The sequence below is a fragment of the Genypterus blacodes genome, unplaced genomic scaffold (assembly GCF_046128005.1).
Source record: "Genypterus blacodes isolate CSIRO-AG114 ecotype Tasmania unplaced genomic scaffold, CSIRO-AGI_Gbla_v1 ptg000038l_1, whole genome shotgun sequence".
In the NCBI taxonomy this organism is placed as follows: Eukaryota; Metazoa; Chordata; class Actinopteri; order Ophidiiformes; family Ophidiidae; genus Genypterus; species Genypterus blacodes.
Window position 1 is genome coordinate 650,029 of NW_027466851.1, and position 12,904 is coordinate 662,932.

General features: G+C 47.0%; 1 protein-coding gene across 1 annotated transcript; it reads right to left on the minus strand.

Moving 5' to 3' along the window:
- Positions 1–400: 400 nt before the first annotated feature.
- htr7c (5-hydroxytryptamine (serotonin) receptor 7c) lies at positions 401–10,824 on the minus strand. Its single transcript, XM_076147543.1, has 2 exons — positions 10,373–10,824; positions 401–1,343 (listed from the first exon to the last, which is right to left on the minus strand). The coding sequence occupies exons 1-2, from the start codon at positions 10,822–10,824 to the stop codon at positions 605–607; spliced, it is 1,191 nt and encodes a 396-aa protein (XP_076003658.1). The 3' UTR covers positions 401–604.
- Positions 10,825–12,904: the final 2,080 nt, after the last annotated feature.

Here is a 12,904-nt window from a genome sequence, read left to right on the forward strand (position 1 = left end):
GACCTACAGACCTGAAGAGAAGCACAAACATCTACACAATGACACAACTTATCTGAAATCACCTGTGTAGGACTTTAATGTGCGAAAAAACACACTGACCAACTCCTACTCTCCCTTGCTGCATTACGGCTGTGCACATTAAGTGTAAACAACATGTAGGATATTGTTTCTCTCAGTCCCCCCCTCCCTAAAGCCCACACTCTGCTCTGATTGGTCAGCAGAGTTCAGTTCATTTGGATGCATTTCTACAGACGCCAATCTCAACTTTGACTATAAATGTACTTTATCTTACTAAGAAAATGTTTTGGGGGGAAATACTAATCCTAAATTCTTTACACCGTTTAAACTGATCATGACTGAAAACATATTTTGCAACAACACAGCTGTGAATAAACTTAGATCATCATCTGAAAACATTAACAGGAACTTGGGTTAAGCGTTCTCCTCTGCAGTGAACCATGGGTGCGTCACTTTAACAGTGTTCATAGTTTACATGTTTGTTTACATGTGGATCACATTTCGACCATTAAGCACCAAGTGTACAAACCACGTATTCCACTTTTTGTCAGTCTGGAGGAACATCTCCTGCTCTAGCTACCACAGTTTACGCCTTCAGAGCTTCGTGCACGCCTACAGCGGACAGCCGGCGGTTGATGTTGCGATAGCGACATCGCAGAAGGTCGCGATAGGTGGAGCGCAGGTCTCGGTTGAAGAAGGCGTAGATGAAAGGGTTCATGAGGGAGTTGGCGTAGCCTAACCAGAGCAGCGTGCGCTCCAGCCAGATGGGCACGCAGCTACACTCCACACCGCAGATGAAGGGCCTCGCCGTGGTCAGGATGAAGAATGGCAGCCAGCACACGCCGAACACCCCCACGATCACCCCCAGAGTCGTCGCCGCCTTCTGCTCCCGCTTGAAGATGGAGATGTTTTTGCGTTCGCGGTTGAGCAGGCGCGAAAAGGCGGCACATTCCCCCGCCACGCCGGGCGGCTTCAGGCCCCGCATCCGCAGCGCGTCATTGGCCACTGTCTCAAGGCGCTCGCGGCGCGCCAGGTCGGTGAAGCGGTGCTTGGCGCCGCTCTTACGGGCGGCCTTGAAGATCTTGTAGTACATGACCAGCATGACCAGCATGGGGATGTAGAAAGCTACAGCTGTGGAGTAGATGGTGTAACCAAAGTCCTGGCTAATGAGGCAAACACCGCCCGTGTGGACGTTCTTGGCCCACCCGCAGAAAGGTGGCAGTGTGATTGATGCCGCCACCAGCCACACTCCCAGGATCATCTTAGCCATGAGCTGACCGTTCTGCCTGGCTGGGTAGGTGAGGGGTCGGGTGATCCCCAGATACCTGCGAAGAGAAAGACCAATTACAGATGGCACAGGCCCCATTGACCTCCAGCTTAACCCTTTCATGGTCTCCATCACATTTTCACCCTGAGTAACTTGTTGATGAAGTCATGCGAGCTGACTGAACCTTTCTGAGTCCTCGGAACCATTTTGAAGTAAGAAGTAACCCCTAATAAATCCAAGCGAGAACGCTGACTGGACAAACCACTTCCTGTTGGTAAATCTACTAATCCTACTATGGTGAAGGCTGAGCTCATGTTACTGACCCTCACTGACATAACTGCCTTTAACTGTCTAGCCTAGAGATCTATTAATCTAGTCTTTCCATATGTGTGTTAACTCGTTTGTCCAGTCTTGACTAGATGTACATTTCTATCAAATGTGGGTCTAGCAGCTCCTCTGTCCCCTTACACACAGACATCATTCTGATGTCTCCGAAGTTGAAATTGTCCTGATGAAATCTCGTCCCTGATGGAAGTTCAGAGCAGCGTCATCAAATTCATATCCATCTATTTCAAAGATAGACGAGAGGTCATCCGCTCTGTTGTCGCCCGGAGGCCCATTAGCTGCTCTTCTGTAGGTCTGGCAGCTCTGCGGGTGGACAGGGAGCCATCAGTCAGACTGGCAGCTCTGTGGTTACAAACAACAGCTGGAGGTGTTAAAGCAATAAGGATGAAGTGAAGCGTGAAGTGCAGGACCTGGATCATGTTAAAGGTACAGATCTGCAGCCACCATCAGCATGAAGCTTGTGTTCTGTGTCAATTGTGTTGATAATGACTAAATTAAATGATTGGTGTCGCCACGGCAATAAAGAAATCAAAGGTTTGACTTTATCAGTGTTAAAAGAGTCTGCCGTGATTTCGTCTTTTGTTCTCCGGCTTGTCTGGACCAAGAGGAGCTAAAGTTTCATCTTTGTTTTTTGTTGTTCCTTAACGTCTTGATCTGATTGGCTGCCAAAGTTGAGGGGGTGTGTCTCATCTCATGAACGTATCAGGCTGCAGTAACCAAACCAAACACTCTTTTCCTTAAACACAAACTCACCTGACTCACATGGCTTCTCTTACATTCCTATGCTGACGATACACAACTCTGCTTGTACTTAACACCAGAAGGCTGTACAGTCTGCACAGCTATCACAACACAAGATCCACACCTTCAGCTCTACCTATCACCGCCTGAGCTCCTTGTCTCACAGCCAATTCTTGATAAAAGCTTCTGTTAATGTAAATGTAAATGTAAATGTTGGATGAGGCTGAACACACATGTCACCACCACATGTCACACTGACAGTGACATGTGCTGTGTGTTAGTGTGTGTGTGTGTGTGTGTGTGTGTGTGTGTGTGTGTGTGTGTGTGTAGGGGGCTGAAGGGGTGATGATCCTCTTGTAGTGTCAGAGAGGAAACACTTCATTACTCTGCTTCCTGCGTTTGTTGTAACAGGGCGGGCTGATGCAAACATCTGCACACACACACACACACACACACACACACACACACACACACACACACACACAGGGGAGATGAGCAGTGAAACGCCTGCGGTCACATAACTACTCAGTCATTTGTTTCCATGGAGACGTTTTGATTCACGAATATATATGAGAGAAGTTTGATTGAGGAGTTTGTTTCCCTGCAGCTCGTACAGAACCCCGTCAGCTGTGCCGAGCTGCCGGCTGAGTGCTGTGAGGTCGTCCTGGTGCTGAAAGGCCGCCGTCAAACATCTTCAGATTGAAATATTTACTAAACCCACAGCTAAATTTACAACAGGACCTCTTTTTCCCAGAGGCTGGAGAATCCTCCTCATTCCCATGTTGCTTTATCGCTCAAATCTGTTTATACTATCAGAGTCTGTGCACTTGAAGGGAATCGAAGATGAGCCTGTAAAATAGTGAAGCCTTCTCCATTTTAGGGAGAAAGTGTTCAGTGTTGCAGCGAGGGGGGGGGGGGTATAGTGTGTGTGTGACGTGGGGGTCACAGGTCGTCTGTATTCGCTTCAATGCTCAGTTTGTGCAGATTGAAGCTTGTGTTGAAACAACGCTGATGGTGTTCACGTTACAGGAGGTTGGTTTCTCTCGTGTTCATCACGTTGTTATGGAAACTGAACTTAACGTTGTGTTTTTATCATCGTGATTACAAGATTTTATGGCAATGTTTTGTGTATAAAGGGATCAGCTCAGTCTCTCCATGCTCTCACTTCAGTGTGTAACTCAGGCATTCAAACACAGATGCTACCGTTCCCTTCGAACTCTAAAGCTGTAAAGTTGTGCGTCCTCCTTAGCATGGTGCCTTTATTTTGACCCAAAACTTGTTGGTAATTGTTGTTTACGACCTGCTGCTTTGTTCTTACAGAGCTTTCACGTTTGCTGCTGTCTTTGTTTGGATCAAAACGTTTTTAAAGTGGACAGATTTGCCTCCGTTGGAGTTTCTAAATCTCTGCTAAATGACTTTGAAAAGGACACTTTATGCTGCTTCTGTTTTAGTTTGGTGCTGCCTGTGTTTGCACTGTTCCTGCCTGAGTTGATTGTATTTTTATTATCTGTGAAAGTCGTTCTGCAGCTCATCTGGGCCACGACTCGCTTCGTTCATCTCAATGGGACTTTCCCATAAATTGAAGGTTAATCATTTGTGACTTAGTTAAGTGTTTGCTCTGTTTTACAGCTGAGGTGTGTCTGTTTGAAGGACAGCTGTTATGATCCTGTGTGTGTGTGTTTATGTTCCCTCACTTCCTCCTAATTGGTGTAAAGCTTTAGCGTCACCTGACCGGCTCTCATGTCAACAGAGATGATGGGAAGTCTTCAGAGCTCTGTGTGATAAATGGATACACCAGAAGAATACACACTGATTCTCCAGAATTATGTGTGACCTTGACCGAGTGTCACTCAAGGGTGTAGTTGGTGTCTTGGTTCGGCCCTTTGTTGAATGTTGGTGAATATGTTGTGAATGACTGAATGAGTAAATACATCTAAATATAACGTATTTATAGTCGGTTGCCGTTGCCTTAAGGTTGATACAACAAAACAACATGTGTACTTCCTGTTACCATGGAGGAGGACACTGTAACTTCACTAACAGTCTGTCAGGCTCAGAACTTATCAATCAAACCACAACCTGTCCCAATATTCTGTGTGTGTGTGTGTTTGTGTGTGTGTGTGTGTGCGTGTGTGTGTGTGTGTGTGTGTGCGTGTGTGTGTGTGTATTTGTGTGTGTGTGTGTCAAGCCTCTCGCCCTCAGCCTGTTCTTCCTGACCTCTACTTGTCTCCTCTTCCCTCCATGAGGCCTCTGAGCTCTACACACTCTTCACATATATCATAAAGCTTTACATTATTGAACAGTGTTCTCTGCTTTTCTCAGCTCACTCCTCAGACTCGCCGTCCCTGAGGACTAAGAGCATCTCCCCCCCCCTGATCCTTCCTGTTAGCGTCATGATGAGTGTTCTGGGTAAACGTAGAGTGAACTTACAGCTGTACAGTGACACTCACACAAAACCAAGAAACCCTTCCTGGTCTCCTGAGATCACGATCAACCAATCACACCCACGATGTCAGAACACCAGCATGGAAAAATACAGGAAAATAACTTCACAAGCGCGTCGAAATTGAAGCTTTAGCTCGTATGATTGTACGAGGAGAAGTGGCTTTATAAAGACATTCCAGTTCTATCAGTTAAACTCATTGTACAGCTGAACCCTGCTGTGATGATTCTGTGGATCTACGTCACGTTTCCATCCACGCCTGTGAGCAGCTCCCCACCGCAAGATCCACAAACCAAGAGCTCAAACATTCTGGAGCGCGTCGGCTCGGCTGCACATCACTACAGAGTGACTGCAGTCTGCTGGTGGAGGGTGAAGACGTTCACGCCACTCTGTCCACTTCCTGTCACCATGATGTGACAGAATAAGTGTGAAGAGCCCCTTCATCTTCATCTTCACCTTCATCACCTTCCCTTTGGCTTTCACATTGCTCTCTCTCTCCCCCTCTCTCTCTCTCTCCCTTTCTCTCACTCACTCCCTTTCTCTCACTCTCTCTCTCTCTCCCCCCCTCTCTCTCTCTCTCTCTCCTTCTCTCTCTCCCTCTCCCTCCCTCTCACTCTCTCTCTCCTTCTCTCTCCCTCTCACTCACACTCGCTCTCCTTCTCTCTCTCTCACTCTTTCTCTCTCTCTCTCTCACTCTCAGATGTGGGGGAGGAATGTAATTCTCTTACTCAGGTTTTACTTCTGACCTTTCAGGAAAAAAGCTGAAAAACTGTGGTAACCATGGAAACCACAGGCAGCCCCTCTTTTGATCCGACTGACTTTATTTCAGTCTGGCACTGCGCTGGCTGGAGCAGCTGTGCGGCTCGTTGCGTGTCATCATTTTGCGACTCCACTGGCAGAACAGGACGCCGGAGTGCCGGCGCTGTCTGTGCTCTTTCACCTCGCCTGATGTCTCAATATGGGGTTTTTCCTATTCTTTTACTCTTTAAATGAGAGGCATCGCTGTTATTTATGTACTTCCCAACATCGTCCTAATCTTAATTCAACACACCTCTGCCAATGAGGCCAAAAATCATCCACATCAGATACGACATCATCATCTGAGGTCAAAATGAGCCCATGTCAGTCAACATTTCAGGTAATACGTGCTGTCATCTTGTTTTAGAAGCAAAAACCAGGAACAAAGCTGAAGCAAAGAAAACAACTATTAACATCCTAACATCACCTCAGACATGTCAGCACAGTTTCCTTCAGGTGTTTTGTGCTTTCGTGTCATATGACATTTGGTCATATTACAGCCAGAAGGAACATGAGAATACAAAGGACAAGACCCTGAACCCTCTGTACGTTGTCATGGATCTCTATCCTATAGAAACTCTGACCTTTGACCCTGAACCCTCTGTACGTTGTCATGGATCTCTATCCTATAGTAACTCTGACCTTTGACCCTGAACCCTCTGTATGTTGTCATTGATCTCTATACTATAGTAACTCTGACCTTTGACCCTGAACCCTCTGTATGTTGTCATGGATCTCTATTCTATAGTAACTCTGACCTTTGACCCTGAACCCTCTGTATGTTGTCATGGATCTCTATCCTATAGAAACTCTGACCTTTAACCCTGAACCCTCTGTATGTTGTCGTGGATCTCTATCCTATAGTAACTCTGACCTTTGACCCTGAACCCTCTGTATGTTGTCATTGATCTCTATACTATAGTAACTCTGACCTTTGACCCTGAACCCTCTGTATGTTGTCATGGATCTCTATTCTATAGTAACTCTGACCTTTGACCCTGAACCCTCTGTATGTTGTCGTGGATCTCTATCCCATAGTAACTCTGACCTTTCACCCTGAACCCTCTGTATGTTGTCATGGATAAGATGAAATTTATTACCCCGAGGGAAATTACCGCAAATTACTGTGCGGATCTCTATCCTATCCTAACTCTGACCTTTGACCCTGAACCCTCTGTGTGCTGTCATGGATCTCTATCCTATAGAATCTCTGACCTTTGACCCTGAACCCTCTGTATGTTGTCATGGATCTCTATCTTATAGCAACTATGACCTTTGACCCTGAACCCTCTGTATGTTGTCATGGATCTCTATCTTATAGCAACTATGACCTTTGACCCTGAACCCTCTGTATGCTGTCATGGATCTCTATCATATTGTAACTTCCAGGTGTCTTCTCTTACCAGTCTGCAGCTTGTGTTATCCTGTGTGTGTTTACGATGTGTTCAAGCGCCTGATATTCTGTGTTAAAGTAAAACAGTGTGTGCGCGCTCCTTTCAGCCTAAACAGAATCCAATCAGGTAACGTACTGACATCGTGTCAAATGACAGAGACACGGGTGAAGCCGAGAGGACGGAGGTGTGCGAGCAAAGACGGAGCGACAGCCAGCTCGCTTTCTCCTCACGTCAGCAGAGCTTCTCTAGCCGAGGAAATGCAAGTGGATGTAATTTAATTTAGAGGCAGATGACATAAATCAGAGCATCAGATATGGAGGTGGAATATCTGTTCCTGTCTGAGAGTGAGCAGACAAACTGTGACGGATAGCAGGATTATTCACTACAGGAGACACTCTGCTGCCGTTTGTCTCCAATATGAGCTGAGATGCAGCGCAGCAGCTGGGACGCGTCTTTGTAGAATCTGCCAGCGTGTGAAACGTAATAAAGCGTAGAGATCACACACAGAAAAGCAGAAGGTCTGTCATCAGAGTCTGTCATGTGATCCGCATCTGGGTCCAGTAACCAGACAGAACTTCTGTTAAGGCTGATGAGTTGATAAGTTCTGAGCCTGGAAGTTCAGCAAGGATGACAGTTTGTGAAGTTAAGTCAAGAGTTATTAACCTTCAGTTAATACATTCACATGAGCTCAAGTGTGAGTTTACCTCAATTGCAAGGATTCATTGATAAGATCTGAGCTTGACTTGTAAGTGAGTAAGAGCTGTGATATGGATATGTGGATTTGGTTCCAGAGCTCACAGCTGTGGGAGTTGGACAAGATGGACAAACTGGGACATTGTGCAGAGGTTCTGGATCGACTGGTTGCTATCCATGATTGTGGCTTTGAACTAGTTTCACCTGATTTGGCCCCTCAGACTTTCAGTTCTCCCCAAACAGGAAAAAGCCTTAGATGGAAGCCATTTGCTCTGAGATGATGATGTCATCCATAATATATACACACCCAGAAATGTGATGTCAGGGTCTTTTAAACCTGCAAGTCACCAGCCAGAAAAGATGCTGAGGACTGTTTCAAGGTTTAAATTCAGGTGGTTTACGTAAAGTAAGCTAAAATAATAGTGAATATTGGACAAATCACATTAAGACATCTGAAAATGTAAACCTCCTCTTGTCTCAGCGGGCAGCTGGTTCATGTCCACTTGTTCGTCTGTCAGCATTGTAACAAGCTGGACGGCTGGTGAGGACGTAAATGAAAGCTGAGGGAGCAAAGCTGAGGCTTCACATCACATTAACCGAGCGGACATCAGCCACGTTGAGTCATCTGTGCTGATGCTCACAGCTGCAGCAAGCAAACGCTCGCAACCTAAACACGGTCAGATGTGGAGGACAGGTTGATGCTGGGGGTGTGTGACGCTCAGATCATCAGTGACACATCGGCAGGCAACGAGGGAGAGACAGCGGGCGTCTCATGAATACAGCAGAGACGTGATGACACACAAAGAGCTCAAATTTCATCCAGAATACAGCAGCAATTTAAGGCTTTCATTATTTTAGCTGTGAGAAGTCCTGATGAGACTAATTACATCTCAAAAATAGAGACTGAAGGTGTCATTAAATAAATAAAGTACAAATGAAGATGTGGTGCAGATCTTGAGCATTTCTGCTGCTGATTGACGGCACAAACAGGACAGAATCAGAGAGCGGACATTGAAATGTCACACATTAGTCCGCCAGAGTGATCGCCGTCTTTCTGCGACACTGATAGGGACGGAAATAACTCAGGAGGGAGGGGGGCTCCATATTGTCCATATTAGCGTCTCCGTCCTCTGTAAACCTCCAGGCGCAGGGACGATCGATACACTGCTGAGGACGGAGAGCACCAGGACCACACAGCAAAGCCACTCACACACACACACACACACACACACACACACACACACTTGGCTGGTGGACATTTTCCTGAGTCAACTGCAGGCCAGGAAGATGACTTCAGAATGTGTTTCACCATAGCAACTGTCAACAGATCTTAATTCCCAGACATTATCAACCTGTAAACACACTGATTTACACTCAGGTCTCAGTCCGCCATCAGGAGCAGCTTGGACGCTCAGCGTGGATCTGAGAAGTAGAAACCCTGAGAGCTGTGGCGAGACTTCACTCCTAATTTCATTGCCAGTTTTGTGCAAAACCCGTACAGAATGTACACAGAGTTTGGTCTCCAATAGAGGTTTCTGATGACATCATGTTCTACTAAGAGCATTCAGACAAACTCAGCGTGAGCTCAGCTGTTGATCACAGAGCTGAGTGAAGGAACTAGAGTTACCATTGTAACTATAGGCCGTGAGCCCAATATGACCTCTACATTTCCTCTTCTGTTCTCCACCAGCTCCTCTGCTGCACAGCTCCCTTTGCTCCACTTCGTGTCTCTCTGTCTGGTCTGTAATTTATGGTAGAAGCTGTTTACAAAAAGTGATTGACTGTGGCAGGAGCTGCTTTACTCTCTCATTCTAACGCCTGTCTAGATCCATGTAAGGCCATGGACCCTGGGAGCAGCATGGAGGTCACAGATAAACGCTGGCTGATTATGTTGGGTGACATGTCTTCTACCTGTTTGAACATCTCGGTGCTGTAGGTTTAGAATTGCTGTAACTGTATCTATCTATCTCTGAAACATTATTGCTCTTTTTATGAGTACAAACCGTAAACGGAGCCATAACTTGCCAGTACACTTCCTGGTTGATGTCATCCTTTCTCCACAGAGAAACCGAATGGAGAGTTACTTACTGGTGACTGTTTGGGTACTGGGAGTCTTTTGTACTTGGACTGCTTATTCTCTTGTTGGTTCATTCTGTGGGAGGAGCTACATCCCCACATAAGGGAGCTGTTTGTGTGACTCCTGGTAAAGCTGTGGGCAGAATAAAGCTAATAATACACAGATATCCTCTGGGACTTTAAATTTCAATTCAAACATTGGTATTTCTTCATTTCCCACAACACGTGAACGCAGCGGCTCAGAACTTATCTATCAACACCTGAGTTTACTAGATGCATGGATGCATCCTGATGCGATGCGCTGATTTTTAAGGTGTAAAAAAGTTAAAATTCTCCATCGATTATTTGGGGGGGAAATATCCCCTTTAAATCATAAAGTGTCTAAAGTTTCACTGTCCTGTTTGGAAACTCGGTGAAGCTTTGATAAATGGGGTTGAATTTAATGAAATACTCGATTAAAATCGAATTATGGTCGGAATGAAGGAACTCTGACTCACCTACGCCTCGTGTTCAAAGATTTACACCTTTAATCAAACGTTTGTATTCCGCTCAGGACGCGGGACATCGTGACTCCAGAACACTGAACTCCACACTCACCTGTCCACGCTGATCACGCACAGAGTCATGATGGACGCGGTGCAGCACATCACATCCATGCCGATGAAGATGTTACAGAACACTTCCCCAAAGAGCCACTTCCCCCCGGTCAGGTCCGTCACGATCACAAACGGCATCACCACCACGGCCACGGACAGATCGGCCACAGCCAAGGACACCAGCAGGTAGTTGGACGGCTGCCGCAGCTTCTTCACCACGCTGACGGCGATCACCACCAGCGTGTTCCCCATCACGGTCACCGCCGTGATCATCGCCAGCAACACACCGATGACGATCTTCTCCGGCCGCTCGAAATCCAGCAGCTGCTCCCCGCAGGACTCGTTCCGCGCCGCCGTGGGCGCGCCGGTGAGCAGCTGCAGGGTTCCATTGACAACTTCTGAAACATCCTCCTTCTGTGTCACACTGAGCTCGAAGCCCGAAGTGTTGAACATCACGGCTGCGTTGTCCCGGTGGAGAAGCAGGGGTCGCCGCGCCTGTGTGCTCCTGTTACGCGCATATTTGGACATCAGCAGCGGGTCCGGGCGCTCCGTCGCTCCGAGGGGCTCCAGGCTCCTTCAGCGGGAACTCAATCCATGCGGTCCAGGCGCTCAGAGCGGAGGCGAGTCATGCGTAAAAGTCCCTAATCCCACCAGGATGGATCCTGCGTCCTCCGTCCCCTTCCGCGGCGGCTGTGGGGAGTCCGGGGAGCTGCGCAGCGTAAAGCCGCGCCTCTCCGTGTGACGCAACGTGGAGAATCCGAGAAAAGCCGTGATGTCACTGGGGAGCGCATGGACAGCATGTCGGCGTAAAGACGCAGCAGGGGAAAGGAAGACAGACAGACAGACAGACAGACAGACACACAGACACACAGACAGACACACAGACACACAGAAAGAGTGGCAAAGGGAGTATTGTTGTTGAACTTTATATATAGACCCTGAGGTAGAGTACAAGTAGACTGGAGTTAATATTTTTGGAATTTGCTGCAGGCAAAGTGTCTGATTTGGAAGTACTTAAATAATTGGTTAGCAGGTAGTCTGAGTTGAGTTGACAGCTTGGAGAAGCTGGTGAAACGGCCATCAGAGTACAAGTCAAGGAAACATTGTATGCCTTGGTGGTGCCATGCTGAGAAGGTCTGTAGGTCTTTGAATGAACCCTGGATCCAGTTTGGATAGAATGTTCTCTGAAATCTTTTCGTTTTGTAAAACCGCCAGTGTATCACTTTAATATAGAGTATAAGTTTCCACCTGTAAAGGACCAATCAGAGTAAAGCTGTCAGGGCCGTTCAGGACAGTCGTGTTTGTCTGATGCATTTCCACAGACGACGACTTAAGACTGAGTCTTTCTGAGCACACAGTAATCTACACACTAGTTAATTGTTCATTCTCCAAAGTTTACATCAGCGCTGTATAATTACAAACATTTAGTAAAGACAGAGAAAAACATATTTGAGCGTCGGCGTCATGAACAACTGGAGCAGCAATCACAGCTCCTTTCAAGTGCCACAATGAATATTCATGATTGAAGCGATCCATGTGAAGTTGTTCTAGAAACCTCATTCCGCTCATCTGATTGAGTCAGAGCATGGAAGTGTGATCGCTGGATCCTTTAATATTTGATGCAACATGGTGACAGCTCATATTCATGTGTGTTAGTGTGCTGCTGTGAAGTCTGAGCGTTCTCCATCCATCCAGCTGTCGTCTGCTTCATTCCTGCTCCTTATTTAGTTTAAGCCACGGACCAGTCAGCCAATCAGAGGGTCCGCAAGGTGAAGGAGCTTCACTGAGCCAACAGGCAGAGCAAAGCAGCGCCGAGCAAAGAGCTTCCTGTCTGTGCCCACGTTCCTCCAATCCCTTTACATTCACAGGAATGATAAGATATCTGCTCCATTCCAAGGATTCATTATCCTTGAGTGAGTATCGGGTCTTAGTAATGTTTTCTATGGTTAACTTGATTATTTTTGCTGGATCTCATGAAAATGTTTCCCCACCAGATGTGCAGATGTTGCAAAAACAAAGTGCCTTCATCTGCCTGATATCTATGACTGTGTGAACCCCGAGCAGCGAGGCGGGCCACACTCTCCCAGGGGGGCCACACTGACCTCGGGGTCATCATCTCCTCCTCATGCAGACCCCCGCTGCTGCCCAGTGCCCATGGGTGCTGCTGCCAGGGGAGCCAGTCCGGGTCCCTGTGGTGGGAGGCGAGTGTCGTATCCATGCAGCTCTCCTTTATGTTTCATAACGCACACTTTGATCGCGGCCACACTCGGGCCGTATCTGAAGTGTTTGATATAAATACAGAATGCACATACGGCATTTAATTTCAGGATTAACAAAGGCAGGGGGATCACAAAAGCAGCTTCAGAGCTCCGCACAGGGAGAGAGGATGCGTAGGCGTAACTCAGACGGCGAGTCATTTGCATTTTGAGTTTTCTTTTTGGAGAATGTAATTGTGTGTTCACCTGGACTCCTCGCAGGGAAATGGCTTTTGTTCAAAAGGTCGTCTCTGCGGTAGCGGGAACCCACACCCACA

Excerpts from the sequence above, each read along its gene's own strand:
- htr7c (XM_076147543.1), bottom strand. The coding sequence starts at position 10,824 with ATGTTCAACACTTCGGGCTTCGAGCTCAGTGTGACACAGAAGGAGGAT. Across the intron at positions 1,344-10,372 it reads TGCGTGATCAGCGTGGACAG|GTATCTGGGGATCACCCGAC; the intron begins GTGAGTGTGGAG and ends TTCTCTTCGCAG.